This window comes from Ceratosolen solmsi, unplaced genomic scaffold (genome assembly GCF_000503995.2).
Source record: "Ceratosolen solmsi marchali unplaced genomic scaffold, CerSol_1.0 scaffold29, whole genome shotgun sequence".
NCBI classification, from domain to species: Eukaryota; Metazoa; Arthropoda; class Insecta; order Hymenoptera; family Agaonidae; genus Ceratosolen; species Ceratosolen solmsi.
The window spans coordinates 9,576,341-9,600,913 of NW_011948417.1; the positions used below are offsets into that span (position 1 = coordinate 9,576,341).

The following is a 24,573-nucleotide window of genomic DNA, read 5'->3' on the forward strand; positions in this document are numbered from 1 at the left end:
ATTGTAAAATGTAAATGAAAAATAAACAATACTTATCTGCATCAGGAATGACAATTAAAAATTGATTTATATTTAAATAGGAAGTAAGTAGACTTTAAGAAAATAAAGTACTAATAGTCAAAACAACATTAAGTAGAGTATTAAAGATTTTCAAATTTTATTTACATAAATATTTCTAGCTTACAATTGGAAAGATATGAAAATTGTAAAACTAATTTTTACAATTTCAAAATAAAGAATTGTAAATAATTTGCTATAATAGTAGCTTATTTCAAATTTAGAAATTTCCTAATTTTCACTGCAGACAATAAAAAAATATTTTTGAAATTTCCAGTAATACTAATAATAATAATAATAATAATAATAATAATAATAATAATAATAATAATAACAGCAACAATGATGATAGTAATAATAGTGACTATAACAATAAGTATTGAAAATTATAATTGTAATTAATATATTTTATGATTATTGTTACTACAATGATTATTATTATTATTAATTTTTTGTTTTTATCAAATAGCACTGTTTGAATATTATATCATGATAAAATTAATATTAATAATATTAAAATTTTAAAAACTTTACATATATAAATTATAATTATAACATATAAACAAGCATTAATTTCATTCATTATTAATTTTTATTATTTTTACGTTTATACTTGCTTATTACAGTCCATTTATTAAAAAGTCTGATAGTTTTGTTATTTTTCATTTAACAGAGTTTTCTTTTTTGCAATATCACTAATATTCTTTTACATAACAATACTGAAATTTTCGTCTTCATTTATTATTTGAAGACTTCATAGAATAACAGTAATTAATACTTGCTTAAAAATAACAATTATCACACCCGATTTTCATAATTTCATAAGATGGACTGCTGCAAGAAATTCTTATAATTGATACAATTACAGGTCTATTTTATGTATTCGATCGTGTTTTATAACAAAAAATAAAGATAGATATAACATTATGAATTTTTTTCATTTATCTTTCTTATTTTTGTATTTTGTCTTGAAAAATTTCTTTTTGATACAAAAGAAATAGTTTTGACATTTACATGCGTAGCTCAGTAATAGAAAAGTAGCCGCTCTTGAGCACTGCCAGACAAAAGTCGCCATCCTCGTTTGATGTTTAAATATTGAATAATAGCACGAACGCAAATCAACAAACCTATTAGATTTGCAAAAAGAAATATATACATTTTAATATATATAAATTTATATTATTTAAATATAATGTATAATTATATATATATATAATTTATATGTTGTGATAATAAACACGAAAAATAAATGTTATTATTATCAAGACAAATTCATCAATAACAAAAATTGAACATTTTTATTGTTAAAAGTAGAATGCTTAAAATTATAATAACGTTGACGCTTACATATATAAGTTTATTTACATCAATGTTATTATATCATTAAATTTTGAAAATAAATAACAATACCCAGAAGTATAATTGTTTTAAGAAAATTGAAAATATCTTTTACTTGTAATTCGTATAAAACAATTTAGCATGTTTAAAAGTGAAATTAACATTTTACTAATTAAGTTGTATTTATCATACAAGTATTTTAACATTTTACTAATCTTTTTTTATCTAAAATTTTTAATAATAATTCGACAAAATATATATAGAATTACCAAAAGCCATAATCAGCCACCACAGCCAAGAGTTCTCACGGGATGCAAGATCAGTTGAATGTTTAACAATTAAAGTCCATTTGGTTAAGGAAAGTCCAAAACCAGATAGTGCTCCATATCGAGAAGCTATTGTGTGACAGAAACACATCAATAGCAAAAAGCCAATCCAATTAAATAGAAATGCAACTGAAACGTTATTTTGATGATTTTAATATTTCTATATTATCACATTTGAGTATGATCTTTGTAGTAAATAGAACATAATATAAAACTACATAGGTCATAATTGGATTTATGAGTAGCATATAGCAGAACTTAAATCGATTACTAATAACGGAGCATTCATTGATAATAATGTAAGAAAACATACAAAAATATTATTTGAATAGACAGATTGGAAAATCAGTAAAAATATACCATAAACAGTAATTTTAATAATTAGCACTTGAACAAGTACTATCAAGCATTAGAGTTGAATTTTTGATAGCACTATATGATTCAAGTAAAAGAATAGATCAGAAATAGATGTAGATAATAGATTTCAATTTTAACTTCAAAAGTTTTAACAAAATTTGTTATGAAAAAAAAAATTAAACACAAGAAGGTAACAATTTGAGTTGAGCTATTTGAGTTGATGGAAAGAGTATCTCATAGAATAACTTCAACATTTCTTAGAATAGTTTCGTACTACTCTAGAGGAGTTTTGGGCTAGAATATAAATCCATGCATATTCGTACAAAAAAATATATGAAAAACTATTTTATAAAAGATTTAAAATGTAAAATATAAAATATAATTAAAATTTTTTTTACTTTATACCTAAGAAAGCAGTAAAGAACATAAAATCTGTTCCCAACATTCGATTTTCTGGATCACCTTCAACACCATCTGTGTCTATAGCTAAAATAGTCAATGGCTGTTGGGGTGTTCTTACACCATTGGACTTGAATTAAAGAAAAAGTAAATTAATTATTGCATTTATATTAAAATTACAGCTTAGAAACACAAAACTGAAACTTACTAAATGAATTTGAGGATGAGCTTGTGGTGTTGTTTCTCCTTGAAGGGTTTTTTCACGTTCGACTTCTTCATAACTTGGTAATTTTGTTGCAACTTCATATGGTGGTGGAGCAGAAAAGTCTAATTTTGGAGGAGGAATTTCTTCGCTACCCTGTAAATGTAAAAACAATTATTCAAAGATTAATTAGAAATACTACTTTTCTACAAAATTATAATTTATAGTAATTATATAATAATAATAAATAACAATTGTGAATAATAGCTTTAATAATAATATTAATAAATTTCAATATACTTTATAAAAACTAATCAAACTAAACTATTTACAAGAATACTAAAAATTTAGAATATTACATTTCATATCTTACATTGATATTTTTCAGATAAACTAATCAATTTCACTTTCTTATCGAGTTTCTAATTTCTTTACCAATATAAATTAACACATTAATGCAAATTTATCATAATTAAAAAATAAATTATATATATATATATATATATATATATATAAAATAATGTTTTATTTCAACAATAAAATTAATTTATTTACTAATTCTGTCATTATTGTAGCCTGAGCTCTTGAGGTTATTTGTTCCTGTTGAATTATTTCATTGCTTTCATTTGTATTTCCATTTTGGTTTGATTCATTATCTCCAGAAAATGTGGAATGTGCACCTGATAAATTTGTATTGTCCTCTGCTGATGTTTGTGGCTGTTGTGACTATGACAAACGATTTATAAACACAATTAAATTTATGAATATAGCTAAATACTATCACATAAATGAGATAAATAAGATAGTATTTACTAGTTTTGTAATAATAATAATTATATTATGTCATAAAAACTGTACATATTTTACCGAACATTTCTGAATACAAAAATTATAATAAACATTATTAAAATACGAGTTAATTTTATACAAAACATATTAAATACAATTTTAAACAATTTTTTACTTAATGAATACTTGAGTTGTTGTCAGAATTATTAAGGAAAATTAATATTATAATATATATTTTTATATTAAAAAAATTGATCTAAACGATAATTGATTTGATTAAGTAATGCTCTAATCAACAACTTATAAACATAATAAACTAAATATAAATAGCTAATAGATATAAAAAATAAAATTAATATTATAATTAATATAATACCATAAGTGTTATCGAATACTCAATAGATAGATATAAAGCTGAAAATTATAATTATATAATCGTTTAATTATTAATATTTTTTTTTATTTAAATTGATTTCAGATGTTAATTATAATTGTAAAATGTATATTATCATGAAATACAAATTCAATAAAACCATTAATAAAATCAAATTTAATTAGTAAACATAATACATGTGACATTTATAGTGTAAGTTTTAATAAATTTAGGGCAAAAAAATAAAAATAAGAAGACTAACATTAAATACTATTAAATGCATTTACTAAAATTAAAGTCTTTTTTCAACGATAAATAATAACATATTTAATATAATTAAAGATTAATAAAAATAAATATTTAAATTAAATATAACTAAGAAAACAAAATGATCAACATTCAGAAACTTACAATTTTGCATTCAATTATTTTAACGTCATATTAGTTAAAAATATCAAAACTAATAATAATGGGTATCGAATAAACTCTGTTTAGCTTTCATTGATAAACAAAACCTCAGTTTTGTCACATACATATGTGAATTTATATAGAGCATCAAAAAGCAGCTCGTAATAATAAATGAAAACTTGAATAAATAAAGTCTAGCATTCGAATAAAGTAGTAAGTAGTAGTATTTAAGATAAAAAAAAAAATGTCCACCAATGCAGCAATAAAAGAAGAAAAAACACTTGGCAGGCAACAAATGCCCTGCTCATGCATAACGTTCTTGTATGCTATGATGCATATATACTAATGTACGTATATACCGACACGTTAACATATCGTGGTCGGTAATTAAAAGCAAAAGGATTAAAAAACAAAAATTACCATATTGGAGCGGTCGTCGTTGACCATTGACATTGGGCTTCAAATTTTCACTGTTACTAGATTCTTCTCTCTGTCTTGCTGCTTATGTTTTTGATCTGTACAGTGCGGAAAATTTTCGTGCAATAACGATAGGGAATAATTTAATGTTTGGCGTTCGGCGCTCATCGGATGAGCGAAACGTCAACGCCTACTGCCACTGCCACTTTTTTTTAACAATGTTATGTTGAGTACTCGTTATGCTACTCTCACTCCCAGTTCTATATCATTCGCTCCTAATCTCTTGTCTCTTTTTTCTTCTCTTACTCTTGCTCTCATTCTTCTCTCTCTCTCTCTCTCTCTCTCTCTCTCTCTCTCCCCTTCTCTCACTCTCTTTACCGTTTCACTCGATATATATGCATATATATAATTTTTTGATTCGTTCTGTATGCAAGTATGCGCACTAGCAGTAGTTATGAAAGACGGAGAATTAAAATCACTACATAATCGATGGGATGATCGATTTAAATGTGTACTATTCTATGAATATATATATATTATATATATTATTGCAACGCAAAAAGTAGAGATATTTAATTAAGAGTTTCAGGAATACATCGCCATATTAAAATACTCTCCATTTTTATTCAATATTTTTTTTAACATTTCTTTATCTTAATCCTAAAGGGCAATATTACCAGCCGATCATAAGTACTTAATTATCTTTTAAAAAGTGGCAAATATCGAATTATAACAATTCAGTCAGTTTATAAAGCTGTTTTAATATATTTATTAAAAATATTACAGTGTCTAACATTTATTAAAGAATAAATACGTACATTGGATGTTTAAAAATGCAAAAACGGAGTTTATCTTTTATAATTGTCTACAAAGTTGGGAATATATAATTTTTTAATGATGTTTGTTTTATTTTAAATCATCGTTATTTTTTCATTTTTTAACTTATATATATATACATCGACGACTGAGTTGTATGTATATTACATAATAAAAAAATAATTATCTTAGTAATTCTATTATTATCGAATAAACCAATATATTAATTAGATATGATTTTCATAAAAAGTATTAAATCTATATCTATATATATTTATTCTTTTAATATTTAAATACTTTATATATAAAATTATAAGAAATAAAGTAATCTAAACAACGATATTGTTGATGTATATTATCAAGATCATAATAATTACAATTGATAGTTTTTATTATTAATTCTTAGAGTAATTAAATTTAAATTTTAAATTAATGAAATGTAATTATTGAAAAAATATAAAATTATTCTTAAAAATATATTTTTATTTCATTAGAATAATTATAATCTAGATGAAAGCATACATTTATGATTAATCCATAATAATAAAGTGATTAATGATTAAAAATATACATACAATATAATAAAAAGGATAAATTGTTACCGCTAATAATAGTTAATACATTTACTATTTCATGCGTATTTAGAATACGAATATTCATTTCAAATGTAAACTTCTTTCTTTAAGCAAAGACCAATCAATGTATACGATAGTACTTAACACGCTATCTTATTGGCTGCTGTTTAATTATTATGGTCGATCTCCTGGAAACGGAAGTGAAAATCAAATATTTATTCAATGATTACCGAAATGAAATATAATTTAATAAAACGAATAAGTAAAAACCTCTAAATCATTCAAATTAAGAAATACATATTTAATATTTTGAAATAAGAAAGAATAATGGACGACATTCCAAAGAACACGATTAGGCTTAATTCACAATAGCATTAACAAGCACTTGACTTTCTATATTTCCAGAATATTTACTACTAGACTTGGAAAATAAATATTTCTCTGAAATCAAAATCATTTTATGGCAAATAAATTTTATGATAATACGAATTAGTATTTTATTAATTATAGGCTGATATAAAAAATTAATTTAATATTGAAATTGCATAAATACTTTGAATATTTTATATCTTATATAAGTGTCTATAAATTTTCATAAATTATAATATTGCAAAATAATACAAATTCATATAATAATACACAATATTAATGGTAATCATTTAAATTAAAATTTCTTATCTCTTTAAACATTCATTATTATTTAATAAAATAGTTTAACATAGTTCCTTATTTTTCTTTAAATTTATAAATTGTGACTCTCGTTAATATTATTAAATTGAAAATATATCAAAAAATGAAGTTCACAACTGGATAAAAAGATAAATGAATTAATACTTTAAAATTTCATTTATCATACTTGATTGTTATAATTATAATTATAACAGCAAAAATTTCATTAAATGTTGATATTTCAAACATATTAATATTGAGTTATAAATCTTAATATTATATATTAATTTATTTTCTTTAAATTAATTAAATTAAATTAAATTAATTAATTTGAAAACATAAGTGAAAATTAATATATATATCGAACGTTTATTCCTGCCGTTTGTCATGGAATATTTTTTCAAAAGTTGTCCTTTTTAATTTCGCATAACCTTATATTTTTTCTATAAGTTTTTCTGTTTTTATCTTTTTAATTTTTTTCAATGAAAAAATATTTTATTTAAATATTAAGGATTGATGTTATTATATCTTTATATAATATAGAGGTAGTTTTTAAGCTTAATAAATAATAAACCAAAAAAATTATATAACAAATTGGATTTACTAATATAAATTTATTATTAAAATTATCAAATGCTTGACCAACGTTAAATATACCACTTCGACAAAATAAATATAGAAAAGTTTGTACAAATACTCATGTTTTGATTTCATTGAAATTAGCTTATTAGTCCGAGTTCCCTTACGTATCAAATCAGTAATATTATTATTCATGGAATATTATTCTCATGCATATTTGTTTACATATCTATATATTTAATTTTGAAAAACCGATCATAGAAATGACAAATAAATAATAAAACAAGTTTTTTAAATTTTATTCATTATAAATTATAAATACATTTATAATATCACAAATATATTTCTTATATTGATCATTCGCTATGTGATCAATAATTATTATCTAGCAACTAAAAGTATATAGATGTAAAACACACTTATAAGCATTTTTTCTTAAAGGAAAATAATTTCTAAAATGAAATTGCGCTTAATAACAATCACTTTATTTCTAATGCAGATCGTTAGAGAATGAATTACTTTTTAGACATCGCGATTAAAAATTTTTAAATAAAACAAAAATAAAGAAAAAAACAAAATATTGTTTCTTATTTATGAATGTGCAGTTAAAGCTTAATATTTTTTGGAAATTAATATGTATATTTTTCCAATTCAGTTTACTCGACTACAAATTCTATGATCACTCTTGTTGTGCGATGAATGAATTTATGGTTAATTTAACAATTTTAATAACTATTTAACAATTTTGAAAAGGAACAAGAGCATATAGAGACCAAATATAATTCGAATGCCGGGGAAGCATTCGTATTTTATTCTTATACAATAATTATGGCGCGTGAACTAAGCAGCCAATGAAAATTTTCTCTACCGATGAACATAACGATACTCTCATATCAATTGCGAAAAGCCCCTAAGCCTATGAGCGTTCGCTCATTTGACTGAACAGTACCCCGGCAAACAGCCGTTAGAGTCTCTAGTTCGACTAGTATAGTAAACGGGTAGACGTAAAGGACGCGCGCCGCTTCTCATCAGCATCTCGCAATTCACATTCTCGCGCTCCGTCAGTCGCTCGCCGAACGCCAGTCGAGTGTGGTTTAAGTGAATATTTTTTTGGCAAATAAGAGCCCCCATTCTAGTTGCGTGTGAATCTGCCAACGAACAACCATGTCGGAAGTTTTCAAACTCGGCGATCTGGTGTGGTGCGTATTAACGTTTCAACATTATCGTTTGAAATGATTATAGCATTGCCTCGGTGTGGGCCTTGCGAGTATATAATAAGAGATAATGAGAGGATTGTGTCGCGCTGAACGCCCGCCGAGGCGATAAACATAACCTATGCGTGTGATGATTTTCAAACTGACGCTCTGTCTGTCTCTCTCTGTTGCAGGGCGAAGATGAAGGGATTCTCTCCGTGGCCCGGCCGGGTGAGTCCGCTTTATCATCACAGATGTACCCGGCATGCAAAAAATTTCGCACGTTTAATCTCTCATTGCTTTCTATTATTTTATCGACAACTCATTTATTTTCCGATAAATCTATATATCTTCTACCTTTCGCGATCGGTTACGTTAGTCTCATAATGTACTTAATATTTTTCCTTCAATGAATTATTGCTCAGTCGTTTAAACTTTAAATTTGATAAATTATATAGCACATATAATACTTTTGAGATATTTTTTCTTTTTGAAAGAAACGGAGTTTAAGACATTTAATGACATTTTTCTTGACGATGTGTAATCTATTATTGGTGCTTCTGAAAGACGAATAAGAATTGTTTTTCTTATTTATTGTATCAAATGTTGAGTATAGGATTATGAATTTTTGGAAATTTTTAATACAGCTAAAAAATCTTATTGACTTGGCATATCCTATTTCTCCCGCCACACCCGCTTTCAATTCGAATTGGCGCGCAGATCAGGGTCATTATAACCTAAATTCAATCGTGTTTACACCCTGTGTTTACCCTTTTTGAAATGCACATATCAATGTAAAACTTTAGTCATTATAGAAAATGGCTTTATCTCTAATCATTTCTTAAAATCCATAGTTTTATTTTGTACAATATTTTAAAACATTATAATATTGAACTGTTGGTAAATTTTTTTCTTATTTATTTTTTTTTGTTCTACTTTTATTTAAAAACAAACTTTATAATAATACAATTTTATTTAATGAATATTCATTTGTAAGTAAATATTAATGACTTATACTTTATTTATTCTAGTCATATTAAAAAAAAAAAGTAATTTAAGCAAATTTTTAACTAAAATTTTCAAACAAATTATTTTAAATTTAAAATTATCCCCTTTCTCAATCTATATATTAATAATTACTTTTTATATAAAATATTTCATATATTAAAGCTAAGAAAGTGATTAAGTATGATGTAATAAATTATAAAATACAATTTTATTTTATGTTTATCATAATATATATAATTTGATAAAATCATTAATTAGTGCAAAACATGAAATATTATTATTTCACAATTGATTATTTAATAATAAAAATATATAATATTTATATCAAAATGTAATAAATATTACGATATTGGTTTGTTTGACAATTTTTTATTTTTGTTTCATTACTTATCATTAAGGTTTCTTAAACAAAAAATAAGTTTTAAAATATTTTTAATATCGTGCAGTGAAATTTTAATAAAAATTATTTTAAATTGCTCGATTTAATGTTAGCACTGTATGAAGTATTCATATAGAAAAATATTAAAAATATAAATATTTAATATATGCATTGGACCTGAGTAATTATTTAATCTGTAAAATCTAATAAAGGTTGATTCTAAGAAATACTTTACACAATTATATTAAAAGAAATCTGTTACCTTCTACTTACATTTATTTTGTTTCTTGAAATGAAAGATTTTGATAGCTCATATAGTAATACTGCTACAGTAAAAATATAAAATATTTTAATTAATTAATCAACTAATTAATGATTATTTAAAATTTGTATTTCTCAATTAATCTTAATTTATAACAAACTCCTTTTATATATATTTGTAGATAATATTTTTAATTTATACAATCTTTTTTTGGAACTTCATTAGCTTTACAAGAAAATTTTATTTACTTTTTAGTTTGTTTTATTTGTTCCAATAATAATGTTTGTAATAAACTGTAATAAATATTGATGAGTAATAGCTTGGTAAAATCTGTATTGATTTTATATTATAAAATATAAATAATTATATTTTTACGTTTTTAAAATTTAAAATTAAATTCAAAGGTATCTAATCCAACGAAGGATATGAAAAAACCAGCCAATCCAAAGAAGGGTCCAATTCATTGTATATTTTTCTTTGGAACAAATAACTAGTAAGTTTATTTTGAACAAGTTTAATATTTGTAATTCAATTGAAGAATTAATAATTAAGTTAAATATATATAGTGGTTGGATTGATGAAGCGAATATAAAACATTATCAGGAGCATAAAGAGACTTGTATAAAGCTATGCAAAAATTCAGGATTTAAAGAAGCCTGTGAAGCTATTGAAGAATTTATTGCAAAAGGAGAAGTATGTTTATTACAATTCTATTATTTTAATAGAGCTATAATTTTTTAATAAATTCTTTGTAAAATATGATTAATATTAAAATTTTCAATAGATTTTTGAAGATGGATTAGATCCAGATTCTCTATTTGACAAACTCAAAGAAGATAGTATTTCCACAATTGAAAAGAAGACTCCAAAGATAAAACCAAAAAAAGTAAGTTTATTTATATATATTATATTATTTAAAATAATTATTTGAATATCAAAAATAATTGTAAGTAAATTTTAACGCATATTGATTTGAATTAATATTAATAAAATTAATATTTTACAATGCTGTATTTGTCAATGTAATACCCTAATGTTAATAGACTTGCTTTAAATTCAGAATAAATAAATCATTCTTATTTATTTTAGTTAAAAACATACATCACTTTGCAGGAAACTCCGAAAATAAAGAGAGATAGTAGTGGTGGTAGTAGCGAACGACGTCCAGCTAAAAAGCAAAGAACAGACTCAAATGCAAGTAGTAACAATCGCCTTGGCAGTTTAAGTCCAGCTTTAAATCATTCTACACCATTAAGAAAAAGTGGTTCTCTTTTAGATAGACCTGCAAATATCGCTAGACCAGTATGTATATATATCATTATTTATTTCTTTTGTTATTTAAATACACAAATATAAGCATATTAAGCTATTTAATTTTTAAAATTTATTAAAATATTTTTTAATTTACAAAATTTAGATATTTATCATCTGTAGAACAGCCTTAATAAAAAAAACTTGTTGAAGTAAAAATTTTAAATATTTACAGGTTACTCCACCATTGGATGTGGAAACGCTTTCTCAGACTCTAAAAAATAAAAATATTCATGCTTCAAGCTTAAAATTTGGGTTCCTTGGCCTTGGTATTATGGGCAGTGGAATTGTAAAGAATTTACTCAACAGTGGACATAAAGTTATTGTTTGGAATAGGACACAGGAAAAGGTATGTACATTTTATTTTTTTGTAATTATATAATTTTTTAAGAATGATTATTATATTTGTCATAAATTGTATAAAATTATTCTTTGAGTAATTTAATGAATCATAATTTATTTTTTTCAAATCATGATAATATAAATTAATTGCATCGATTTTTTTATTTATTTTATTGAGTTATTTAAAATCTTATTGCATCATTTTAATTAAATTAAAGTTATCCAACTTTAATCAACATAGTGATAATAAAAAAAATTATTGAATTTATTTAATCGGTTGAGTTCTATAATTTTGATTTTATCTATACGCGCGATGTATTTAAATATAGGAAAACGTGAAATCAGGAAGGGGGAGACGTGCATATATTTATTTTGTATAAATTATTAAGTATAAAAACATTATAAATATTAATTTGCAATAAAAAAATATAGATATTTCGTACAATAACTTTATCATATATTATACATAAATGAATATAGTAAACATTAAACATAAAGTACAATGTAAATTATTTATGTGTTTATATAATAAAGTGTCCAATATTTCAAGTTTGATAGATTATAATAAATGTATTTATTGTTCCTAAATTGATATATGATTGATATATGTGAAATTAATTATATGAATGATGAATTGATGTAAAATTATGGACAAAATAAATTATATTTCAAAATTTTGCCATACAAATGGTAACTGAAGCATGACCCATGTAAAGGATATATAATTAAATTAGTTATGTATGTAATATTCATAATGTTAATTTGAGATATTTTAATTTAAGAAAAGATAATATTATGTTCATGTTGAAATTTGAGAAATAGATAACGAAGTTTTCACTTTTATAGATAAGTTTTTTTTATTCCAATTTAAATAGTTAATTATACGTCACGGTCAAAGTTTTGAGGATAAAATTATAATGATATCGATAATGACATAAAAAGATTTAAATTTTGTTTAATACAGTAAATATGTGATTTACAAAGGATTATATATTTTTTCATTATATTAAAACACATATATATGTGTGTGTATTAATACCAATTAAGTATCTAATGTTAATATTTTTCTAGAACGAATGTTACTTTTAGGCACATTGTAAATTAACTATATAATCCTTAAAATACAAATTCATCATTATTTTTAATTTATTAGTAATTAAAAGATGTCAGAATTTACCTTCTTAAATATTTTATAATCCATTAAAATGTATGATTTTATAAAAAAGCTACTTAAATCAACTTAATATATATATATAATCATAATTTTTACAATTAGATATATATTATAATAAATCTTCCATATATTCACATTCAATTTATTCGATGATAAATGCAAATAGTTTCTTTAACATAAGAATTGATAATTATTTATTATTTCAGTTATTAAGAATGTCCTATATTTAAAAAAAGTTCTATTTAAAAATTAATGTTTATTTCCGCCATATTTCCTTGAATACTTAAATTTTGATTTTCACATAAATAAGTAATGCAAATTAATAAAGATCATTGACAAAAATTAATAAATAATAATTTGTTAAAATCAGACAAAGTTAATAGATAAAATTCTACGTGTAAATTTAAAAATGAATAAATTATATAAATCTTATTAACAAGTCCATAGTGATTTGATTGACAAGTACATGCTTTGTTTAACTTCAACAATTTGAAATAAATTTGTTTGACATGAAATCTAAATACAAAAAATTGTTTTATACTTGAATTAAATAATTAAATATCAAATAATTGTATTAATTGTCCTTTTAATCATTGTTTACTGTTATTTTCATATTAAATATTGATTTTAAAAATTAAAATAAGATAATTTTTTATGCATTTAGTAAATACTTCATTAAATTAAAAAATTATAATTAAAGTATAGTAATAAAGTAATTAATTAATTCAGATATAGTAATTTTATTTTATTTTTTTTCTATATTTTAAAGACATTACCTATTTTAGTTATATATTATATTAAATTTATATTTTATTGAATTTGGAAATGTAAGTATAAAAAATTATGAAAGCAATGAGAATAAAAGTTTAAAAAAATATTGAATAACATTGATTCAAGTACTAATGTAACATGATGTAAAAGTAAAATAATATATTTTAGATATAGTAATGGTATAATAAATATCTAATTAAACAATAAAATAAAAATTTGTGATAAATAACAATAAGTTAATAAATAAAAAAATTATATTTTTACTATTTTTAGAAACAAAATACTAAGTATTTCTGATTCTTTGTATAGCATAAACAGTATAAGAATAGCATAAAAAATATCTTAATATTTACATGAGATATATTTAATAATTGAAATTATAACAGCAAATATATAAATATAAGGCATTTATAGATTTCTTTTTAATTGTTACAATCATTTATTTGGTATAATAAGATAATGAGAATCTTGACAAGCTATGATATCTGGACATTATTGTGTTTGAAATTCTTTTTCAATATATATATAAACTAAAACTATTTTCCATGCTATCAATTTGTTTCTGTTTTTTTTTTCATATTTAGACATCTTATGTGGTTTTATTATTTTTATTATCTTTGTTTGATAATTTAATAGTTAACTGACAATCAATGAAATATAAATATTTATATGAAATATAAAAAAGCGTTTATTTTTTACCGAACTTTTGTTGTTTATACTTAAATGAAAAATACTTTTTGAATAAGTAAAAAAAAAATTTGAGCAATTTAATTAAACATATAAATATTTAATTATATTTAGGAGCTATTCGTTAAATTTTAAAGTTGCAAATTATAATTTGTTTCGTTATTATCATTTTCCATCATGAAACTACGAATATATTTGTCAATATATCTATATCATATTATACTTAAGAAATGTTTTGGCAATTGTTTATGCTTTAATTTTAAAGGAAAATATTAGATTTTGAATACTAATTCAAAAATATATGAAATACCTGATATTATAATTATAAAAAATTACTATTGAAATGTAGATTTTCTAGTTGTTTTTTTTTTTAACTAAATGCATCGAGTATATATATTTTTAATAGTTTAAAGTATTGTTCATTTTAATATTTTTTCGTTTCACCTGTTTATTAATTTTACAAAAAATTTCTTGACATTCTCTTTAACTGCTTCGTGATTTATTTTTCTTGCTTACTAGTTTTAAGTATATTATCACATAGGTTTTATTTTTCGTAAAACTTTGAATTGTATTATAATCTTTAAAATAAAATAAATTGTTTTTAAATATGTTAAAGGGGTTTTGAATAAAAAAGAATTAATTTTGTTTAAGATAAAGTAGTACTTCTTATTTATTTCTTAAAAATATATCACTCACATAGTTATTAAAAGAACATAATTTATGTTCGCATAATTAAATGAAAGTCTATAAACAAACCTTTTTTTCTAAATTTTTTCTTTTTTTAGTTTTTATAAATTATATTACAAGAATAAAATTATTCATATGAAGTTGTATTATTTTGTTTAATAATAAAATGTTAGAACATGTAAATATAATATCTTGTGAAAGAAAATCATAAAAAGCTGTCCGATCGATAAATGGAACTTCAGCAGTCTCGAGAAATTTCGTGTGTATATGCGTATATATATATAGATATAGATAGATAGATAGATAGATAGATAGATAGATATATAAATAGAAAGAAGGAATTATTTCCTATTAATTATATGATAAAATATCGTATAAAAATATATATGTAATACAAAGGAAGCATAAGTACGAGTCTTCTATCAAGCGATCAATTTTTATTAATAGGATCCTGTTTCATATCTGATACTTTTTATTTCTCTTGATTTACTTGCTTGTTTTAAATGTACCATATAATACCTCAATAATTTTTAATTTTGTGAAACACCGGTGTTACAAAAATTTGTAATGATATAAAAAAATTTTAAATATAATCAACAAGATTTCTTCTGTTATTTAAATTATAAAGCAAATTTATCTTTAATTTTCTAAATTTAGTTTAATTTTAACGAAGGGATTGATTTATTAACCAACAACCAATGATTACAATCACAATGATTTTTTTAATTCTAATATTAAAAAGGAATTGAAAATATTAACATATAAAATCAATGAATTCGTATGAATCCCTTTATCGAATTCAAAAATAGAGAACAATAGTATTTACATTTTAAATATAGTCATCATAATTACATTATATATTAAAAATAAAGAACTGAATTGTACTACTTTATTTTATTAAATTATTAAATTATATATATTTTTATCATATCCATGCGTTTACGGTAATTTATATTTATCATATCCATATTATCTTTATATTTCAATTATAAACTTATTTATTTTCGTCCGAAATTAAGAATCTGTTTTATGTGCTAAGAAGTGAACAGCTTTAATATGACATAATTTGGATGGTAAAAGCATTAGCTGGGATTAAATTTTGATAAAAATTTATGCATTTGACGTTTCCTTGTATTTAATTCGATAAAAATAAGTTGGAAATTTGAAATTCTTTCATTCTTCATGCACTTTCCAAAGATATCAATATATCAATACATTCGCATCATTTTCTCTTCTCCAACGTACCTTTCTTTACATCCTAACTCGATAATAACTAAATATTCATGGTACAGTTCTTTGCACTCACTATAAAACATTGCTTTTATTTTTAATCTGTTTGTATGTAGCAGAGCAGTGATTGCAAATACAACAAGCATAAGATACGACAGCCCATTGATTATTTATCGCGTCCTCGTTTCAGTTACTCAAAAATCTAACAAATACTATTAGACAGCGCACACGCATACACACGCACATTGCGTCTTACAATGTATTCTACGTAAGTTCGCGGTGTCTTGATTCAGTCTTCTATAATAATATACAACTCCGCGTGTTGTCTCATCGTTTTACTTCGTTATACTTTATTTCTAATTATTCAATGCTATTTATCGGCTAATTATTGATAATTATAAGACCCGACATATAATATAACATTAACATTCCACATCTGCTTTAGTAGAAATCGATTAAAATTGACACCTAATGTAGGTTTCATTATTCTCTCATTGATGCGCTAATTCGCCAACGAAAATAACTCAATTCAATAAGAAAAATTGCAAAATTAAATGTTCGTGTTGCACAATCCCAATTACCATTGAAAAAAAACCAAAGCATAGCATAAAAAAATACCGTATCACTGTAATGATGTTCATCCTTACCATTGCCACACAATATATTCGATAATTTTGCTTTTTTTTATACACTTTATCTCAGGTACATGATATCCTTGAAATCTGTTCTTGTTGCACACTTTCAAGCCACGCTTGGTACTAATCATATAAAAAACGAGTTAAACACATTTGAAAATAGAAAAACCAAACTATTTAAGCAATTTTCGTGAAATGCTTTACTCCTTTAGAGACTGGTCTCACGTGGTAGCTCAGGTAGACTTGCACTAGGAACCAATAAACCTAGAATTTCCGGGGTACCTCGTGTATCACCTGCTAAGGTCTCTGCGCTCACACCTCGAAAAACTGGTTGATCGGAGGTACTTGCCACCGTTGACGAGCTACCGAATTCATCGATCTTTTGTAAGAAGGCCGGGCCCATCTGCAAGCAGCCTGGTCTCACCATGGTAATAAGCGGACGCGGTGGCGGTGGTCTGTCGTCGATATAATTAATCACTTGGACGCCTTCGAGATGCATAAATGCATTTGGAGCACCAGTTGCTCGTGGACTGTTTGAAGAGAGTTCGGTCGGTGTGTAGTACTCACTGTTAATATCATCAAGACTGGAAGTGTAAGCTGCTACCATGTCATCGATTTTGGCTTTGAAATAGGTATCCACGTTGTTGGTACTCGTACCGTCCACGAGGTCCTTGGGGTCGAAAACGGCCGAATCCGAGCGCCCGCAAGAACCACTCCGGCAATTGTCGAGATATAAACTAGGTAAATTCTCAAGAACTTTATTGAGAGTCTGCTGCTGATACTTATAGGACTCGCGGAGTCGGAGAACCTGATGGGCGCTAAATTTGCGAATTTTATTGCGCTGGAAGACGTAATTTTCGCGCACCCAATTCAGCTGACTCGTCGAATAGTCTCTTACGCGTTTCACCTGCACAGAACAAGTGGGTCCGTTAAATGAAGAAAAACTCGTTAGTTAATAAGAGTTTTTCAGTCCTGCATTATTAGCTCATTCAATAATTAATGTAATCCGTAGAAATCGTGTTGCTAGAGTAAACTTTTTTATGAAAATATTAAAATTAAAATTTTTAATAAACAGCTTACATTGAAATACATGATTTTATAAATTTTACAAATTGTTTACGATTAAAATGGTAAAATATATAAATTAATATGATCAGTTTTTAACTGTGTAAAGGTATATTTTTTAATAATGAAAACAGGATTTTATTTTTTTTAAAAAACAAGCGATGTATTTAGTAACAAATTCCATTTCACTTATGTATGATATATAAGAACATTCGTGTATTAAGGTTATTATTTTAAAAAAAATTTAATTATGATTTTCAATTATTTAATACCAAAATCAAACGGTGATGTATTTTTAACTTGAAAGCAGTAAAATATAAGTTTACGCACTACAAAGTTACATAAGCTATAAATAAATAAATATCGTGCATAATTATTTAAATAGAAAGTTTTTTATTATTTTTTTTTTTAATTTTTTTTTAAACTTTTTTAAAGAAATATTCTATAAGATGGTTAAACTCCACTGTTTTTTATTTAACTTGAATCGTAAAATTATGTACCTGATCATAATACTGATCACGCAAAGTAGTAAGGTGACTAGTCCCATAATCCCGGATGTCCCTTATATGGCGCATTTGTCCCTCATAACTGTCCCTTATCCATTCAACTTGTTGGGCACAATTATATTTAATGCGATGCACTTGCTGTGTGTAATTTTCACGAAGTCGCTCGAGCTGCTGACTTTTGTAATTTTCAATGTTGTCCAGCATTTGATATATCTGTTTAGCACGTGGTGTGACACCCACATGTCGGCAGCAGAGACACCACTTTTGACAACCACACCTAGGATTTTTAATAAATGGATTTGCTTTTTTTGAATAATAAAATTATGACTGTTAGTGTGATGCATTGGATCACGAATCAATAAAATAAAAGTTACTTTATGCACTAAATAGACAATTAAAAAATACTTAAATAAAAGATAGCAATAGAAGTAGGATTGGTCGCACATACGGATAAAAGTAGAAAGTATTGTCATAATGTAATCGACTAACATAAAATATAAATATAAAGTATTAACGATAAAAAAAAAGTAAAATCATTTATGAAAAACAAAAAACATAAAATTAAGAGTACAAAGCGTTATATAAAAAGATGATTCGTCTTATGCTACCATCGTAAAACAATATATTAACTTACCTGACGAATAGATAGCGCATTAGCTGTACGAAAAGGGTGAGCAGAAGAAAGCCAGCCGCACTAGCCGCGCCCACAGCGATGCTAACGAGTTTAATGGTGCGATAGGTGACAGGATCCATGCGCAATGTTACATAAGCTGTCATGTTGGCAATTGGATTTACAGCGAAACACTCGTACACACCTACATCTTCGCGGTGCAACTGACTAATGTAGAGCGAACCATTCTCAAGGAGTTTAATCCGATCATCGTTAGGCTCGTGGATTTTCCAATCTCCGAGCTCGTGCGTCCGGGCGTGGCGTGCGAACGCATCTGGGAACGAGGGATCGGGATTCCAATGAAAGACGCGCTGACCCGGGGTAAGCCAAGTAACGGATGGTAGAGGATTGCCCATGAATTCACAATCAAGAAGCGCTTCGCTTCGTATTCGCCACTTTTCCATTGGCGAAACTCGACTGACACTTGGGGGTGTACAGTTCAAGTACCTTAGTGCCTGAATAGTATCGACGGACGCTGCCTCGTGCCCACAGCGCAAACCACTGTCAAAAGCCGCACGATGCAGTTGCTTTTCAGTCCAGCGTACGAACCAAAACATGCGGCAGTCGCAAGCCCAAGGATTACCCTGTAGTTGTAATTGATCAAGATGTTTGAGCCGTGCCAAGCTCGCTGGTAGGAAAGTCAGATCGTTATCGCGTAAGCTCAATTGGCGAAGGGCTGGGGTGTCTTCGAACACTCGAGGTCCAATCTCACGTAGTAGTCCGTTTCCAAGTTCGAGACTCTGAAGCTCGCGCAGATGGGCGAAATCACCATCTTCGAGACTTTCGAGGCGCGTGCCCGCTAGCCGGAGAACCTTAAGCCCTGGTGTGGACGTCCAAAGTCCCGGAGGCAGACTGTCGATCCTTGAGCCGCTAAGACTTAGCCACTGAAGGCTGGATAAACCAGCGAGGGCGGTAGTACTAGGCCGCCCATCACGACTTAGAGGATTACCGCCAAGATCGAGACGTTCAAGCTTTGAGAGCTCAGCAAAAAGACCTCGAGGAAGTATATCGATCTCGTTATCAGTGAGCTCGAGAACGCGTAGTCCGGTCAAGCCTGAAAAGAGTTGTGAAGGGATTTTGGTAAGGCGATTGGACGCGAGGGTAAGTTCACGTAGGGCCCGATTTGGCCGGAAACTGTGATCCGGTAGAGAAACGAGTAAGTTGCCGGTGAGGTCGAGGCGCATGAGTCGTCGTGCTGCTTCGAATGCTTGGAAATGTAGTACACTGATACTGTTGTCAGTTAGAAAGAGCATTTCAAGAGCCTCCAGACTTTGGAGTAGGTCACGAGGCAGGCTAGTGAGGGCGTTACCGGAAAGATTTAGCAATCGGAGTTCGGTGAGGCCGATGAATGCCTCTGCGGGGAGTTTGCTGATCCGGTTGTCACCTAAATTGAGACTCTCCAGCTGAGAGTTCGCTAAGAAACTGCGTGGTCGAAGACGCTCGATGCCACTGGCCGTCCAGGTGAGGTGACGCAGGCGGGTGCAGATCCCGAGAACTGCCCCTGACAGCTCCGCCACAGGGACATCGTGCAAAGCGAGTTCCAAGAGCTCCGATTGGAGTTCGAGGCCGGAGTAATCGCGACCTTGGCAATGAAGACGCGTAGTCCCATCGTCGCAGTTGCAGTTCCGTGGACATGTCGCGGAACCACCGACGCACGACCGGTCGACGACGGCCACTAAGATGACCAAATATAAATGGAGGGCAGCAGGCCACCGAGCCACCCTCATTCCTAAAACCTGCGTTAAGGAAAGAGAAGCAATTGTGGGGATTAGAATGGATTTGTTTTTTTAATCAAATAAAATTATTAACAAAGAGCTTGTCCCGTTGGCAATATTTTTTAAATTTATTATTTCTGCAAATTAAGCGTGCAATAATTAGTTTGTCTTGAAAGATAATAATGATTATTTAAATATATTATTTCCTCTTATTCAACAAAATAATCACGCATCCTTTAGAAAATCATAAAACATTCGTTTACTTATTATGACATAATTGTAACTATAAATAATTAGATGAAATTAATATAGTTTTATTTAAATATTAAATATTACGCCTTAAAGAGTACGAGAAATTTGAGGTTATAAATTTGTTAAAATATGCTACGTAACTGTAACTATTGCAATAAGCTCATTATAGTGCCATGATATTTATTGCATAAAATTTCCAACACACTTTAGTAAATTGTTCTAAAACTTAGAAAATCAAACCTGAAATCCATACCCAAATGGAATAGCGTTATACGAATAATCGACACCCTAATTGAAAATAATTAATTATTCAACACTAAGAACGAATCTCAATTAACAAAATTGTTCAATTACGAACGTATTATTGAAGACAAACCAAATTAAAAATACGCCTGCATGTTTCTAATTGCCACCAGAAAATTTATTTAAATTTAAGATGTGCAAGCAATTTCGACTCCATAAAAATGTTATAATATGAAATATTCAATATTTTAAGTTAAACATTGCTACTTCAATAAACAAAATTGTGATCAATTCTTTGCGAAATATATTTGACGATATCACACATGCAATTATCACTAAAGTTGTATGTTTTTCATAACGAATTTTCAAACTGATAAAGAAAGTTATATATTAATGTCTCAAGAGCACGTCTATCCAATAATTTTTAAAAGCATTAAATTAATTGCAGTGGACATAATATTATATTTTTCTTACAAGTGGTATATTTTAACTTACATGTTTTTGTATGTGAATATCATCATATTTCATTGTATAAGAATTAATTAGAGTAAGACAAAGTTTCTATTAGTTAATATATATATTAAAAAAAAAAAAAAAAAAAAAAGGATTAATACAAATTCATTGATAATAATTAAAATATGTTAATCAAATGATATATAAAAGTTTACAATTAAATGAAAGTTAGCATTAATAATATTATTGAAATATATAATATTAGGGAATAAACAAGTCTTCGTATAGGTTTTTCAAAAAATTATAAGCAGCAAATTTAAAAAGAAAAAACATAAAAACTCCTGTGCATTATGTATTAAACAGTAAATATAAACCATTGTTGATGAATGGAAAATTACAAAGTAATCAAGGATTGTGTGCATTTTCAAACGCACACCTCATAAAATGACAGAAGTGAATGTACAAGCACTTGTCGCATCTGCTTTAAGAACAAAGGAAACATTCCCGACTCGCGATTTTTTTCTTTCGTCTCAGCATTTCATTCTCTCTGCTCATTTATAGGAAGCAATCGCGTAGTTTGTTAAATATTTTATTAATAAACACGATGTTTTCTGATGTAGCAATTATAGAAGTATAGATATCGCATTAAAACTCGGCAATGAATGAGAACGAGTAGGAAGGTAAATCATTGGCTAACTTATCTATTAACTAGATTGCGCAAAAGTGAATTCATTTTATTACTATTGTTCTGTATTTTCAATGTCTACGTGTCCCAATGTATTCTGTGTCGCTTGAGTAAATCACAATTTAGTCATCATTCGGATAGTATAATCGCTTTAAGCGAAAATATGGCCATAAATCCCACGTTATACACCAGGTGCTGCTTTCCTTGATAATAGTAGGTAATAAGCCACAACATTTTTGTCGAAGGGGCTAGGTTTTAAGGGTAGAACACTGTCGCTCGGTATAATCATTCTCGCAAGGCATGCATGAATTGCTGAGCTATACGTTGCCTTGAAAATGGAGTCGCTGCCACTGACGATGTGACACGTACCTAATTCGGGCTCGAGAATACGCGAACGTTGCCCGGTGAACATTGGCAGGTCAGTCGCCGGCACTGGTGCGTAATAGTGGTCGTGATTGTGTCACGACACAACGACAGCTTTTGTAGGTATTAGCTGTTGTTGCTACCGCCGCTTCCGCTCGGCTATTAATCGTCGCCGCCATTACTATAGTCGAGCGCGACGAAGAGATCGAAGTTGGGGAGTTGCCGACACCGCTTTCGCGGAATAACTGACGGACATGAGCAGCATTACTTCCTCATCTCGCCATGAGCCTGCAGTACTGTTCGCTGTCACCGCTAATTTCTTTGTGTACGTGCGTGCGTGCGTATATATAATTAGTAAGACGAGCGTAAAGTGTGCTGTGACAATTGCAAAGCCTCCGACTAACGCGCGTACGATGCGAGAACTGACGACTGGTGACCGCTGCTGCTGTGTTGCTACTGCTTCGAGAGAGAGAGAAAGAGACTAGAGCGCGCGGCTGCAGGAGCGAAGCGACCCGGTTGGTCCGCTAACTTCCCCCCATCGGCACAACTACGGTTAGCTCCCTTCCTTGCGCAGCTCTGGAAATCGCGTGGTGAACTGGCTGTGCTTTTTACTTTCGCTAAAGATTCGAGAACTACTCATTCGACCCGAGTGCTTATACGCGAATCGCATTGTCATTCTTTGGACTGTTTTTTTTTATATTTTTTTAACGAGATTATCTAAATTTCTAATATCTTTTAAACATAGTTATTCTTGAGATTCAGGTGCTTTTGTAATTACGAGAAGACAAAAATTCTATCGATGTATCAAGTTTGTAATTTTTCTAGCGAAATAAACGAAATTTGAAATGGTAGACGAAGCATTTTCAATAGAATTTGCTTTCTTTCATCCATAAAGGATTCTTAACAGTTCAGCCATGTTCTGCTTCATAATTTAGCAATTTTACGTTTAATACATTCACTACGAAGAAAATTCATTATTCATTTCATAATAATAATTTCGTTCATACTTCGTTCCATACATTCTTCATTCGATGCATAATCTATTTGTACCTGAATTATTTTATCATTTTTTAAATAAAGATACCTCATACCTTTATTACTTATAATTCTTACTTAGATTTAATTAAAAAATACTCTTAATATAGTTTATGTCAATACAATTTATAATAATACAAATATGCTTAATAAGTTTTATAATGTTAATTAGGAAAGTCTTATATTATCAAATGGAATTTATTAATAATTTTCCTTTATATGAATTTTAGAAATTATAGATTGCAAAATTATTAAATTTAATAATGAAACTTCGTTTTGATTCTATTTAAAAATAGCTTTCTTTCAGAATTTAGTATGCTCATAAATTAATTAATTTATATAAATAATGATAAGAGATAGAGTATAATTGTATTGTTAACTATATGGTTTTCTAGAATTTCATAAAAACCGACTTTAATAAATTAACATAATGATTAAATATTGCATTTATATTTAATTTTTTCAAGTTTTGAATGTTAAAATATTCTGCAATAAATTTAAAAATAATGCATTCCTTTAATTTTCTAAAACCAACTTAAAGTTTTTTTATCTAAGTATTTGATTTCATAATTGATAAAATCTATTATAGATAATTCTATAAT

At 27.1% G+C, this 24,573-nt stretch overlaps 3 protein-coding genes across 5 annotated transcripts; 1 reads left to right on the forward strand and 2 right to left on the reverse strand.

Moving 5' to 3' along the window:
• Window positions 1-979: 979 nt before the first annotated feature.
• On the reverse strand, window positions 980-5,010 carry Ndfip (Nedd4 family interacting protein). Its single transcript, XM_011496530.1, has 6 exons — window positions 4,670-5,010; window positions 3,235-3,405; window positions 2,686-2,835; window positions 2,484-2,607; window positions 1,665-1,850; window positions 980-1,184 (listed from the first exon to the last, which is right to left on the reverse strand). The coding sequence occupies exons 1-6, from the start codon at window positions 4,700-4,702 to the stop codon at window positions 1,081-1,083; spliced, it is 768 nt and encodes a 255-aa protein (XP_011494832.1). The 5' UTR covers window positions 4,703-5,010; the 3' UTR covers window positions 980-1,080.
• Window positions 5,011-10,455: 5,445 nt separating this feature from the next.
• LOC105360036 (putative oxidoreductase GLYR1 homolog) lies at window positions 10,456-12,889 on the forward strand. The gene is made up of 7 exons (XM_011496810.1): window positions 10,456-10,470; window positions 10,552-10,640; window positions 10,714-10,840; window positions 10,932-11,033; window positions 11,237-11,449; window positions 11,634-11,807; window positions 12,872-12,889. The coding sequence occupies exons 1-7, from the start codon at window positions 10,456-10,458 to the stop codon at window positions 12,887-12,889; spliced, it is 738 nt and encodes a 245-aa protein (XP_011495112.1).
• A 3,856-nt stretch (window positions 12,890-16,745) lies between these two features.
• On the reverse strand, window positions 16,746-23,269 carry LOC105359825 (leucine-rich repeat and immunoglobulin-like domain-containing nogo receptor-interacting protein 3). 3 transcript variants are annotated; one of them, XM_011496532.1, is made up of 4 exons: window positions 22,943-23,269; window positions 19,190-20,961; window positions 18,550-18,832; window positions 16,746-17,891 (listed from the first exon to the last, which is right to left on the reverse strand). In XM_011496532.1, the coding sequence occupies exons 2-4, from the start codon at window positions 20,950-20,952 to the stop codon at window positions 17,193-17,195; spliced, it is 2,745 nt and encodes a 914-aa protein (XP_011494834.1). In that variant the 5' UTR covers window positions 20,953-20,961; window positions 22,943-23,269; the 3' UTR covers window positions 16,746-17,192. The 3 variants fall into 3 exon arrangements, with proteins under 3 accessions (XP_011494834.1, XP_011494833.1, XP_011494836.1); XM_011496531.1 differs by having other exon boundaries at window positions 22,902-23,269; XM_011496534.1 differs by having other exon boundaries at window positions 22,630-22,980.
• Between the last annotated feature and the right edge of the window lie 1,304 nt (window positions 23,270-24,573).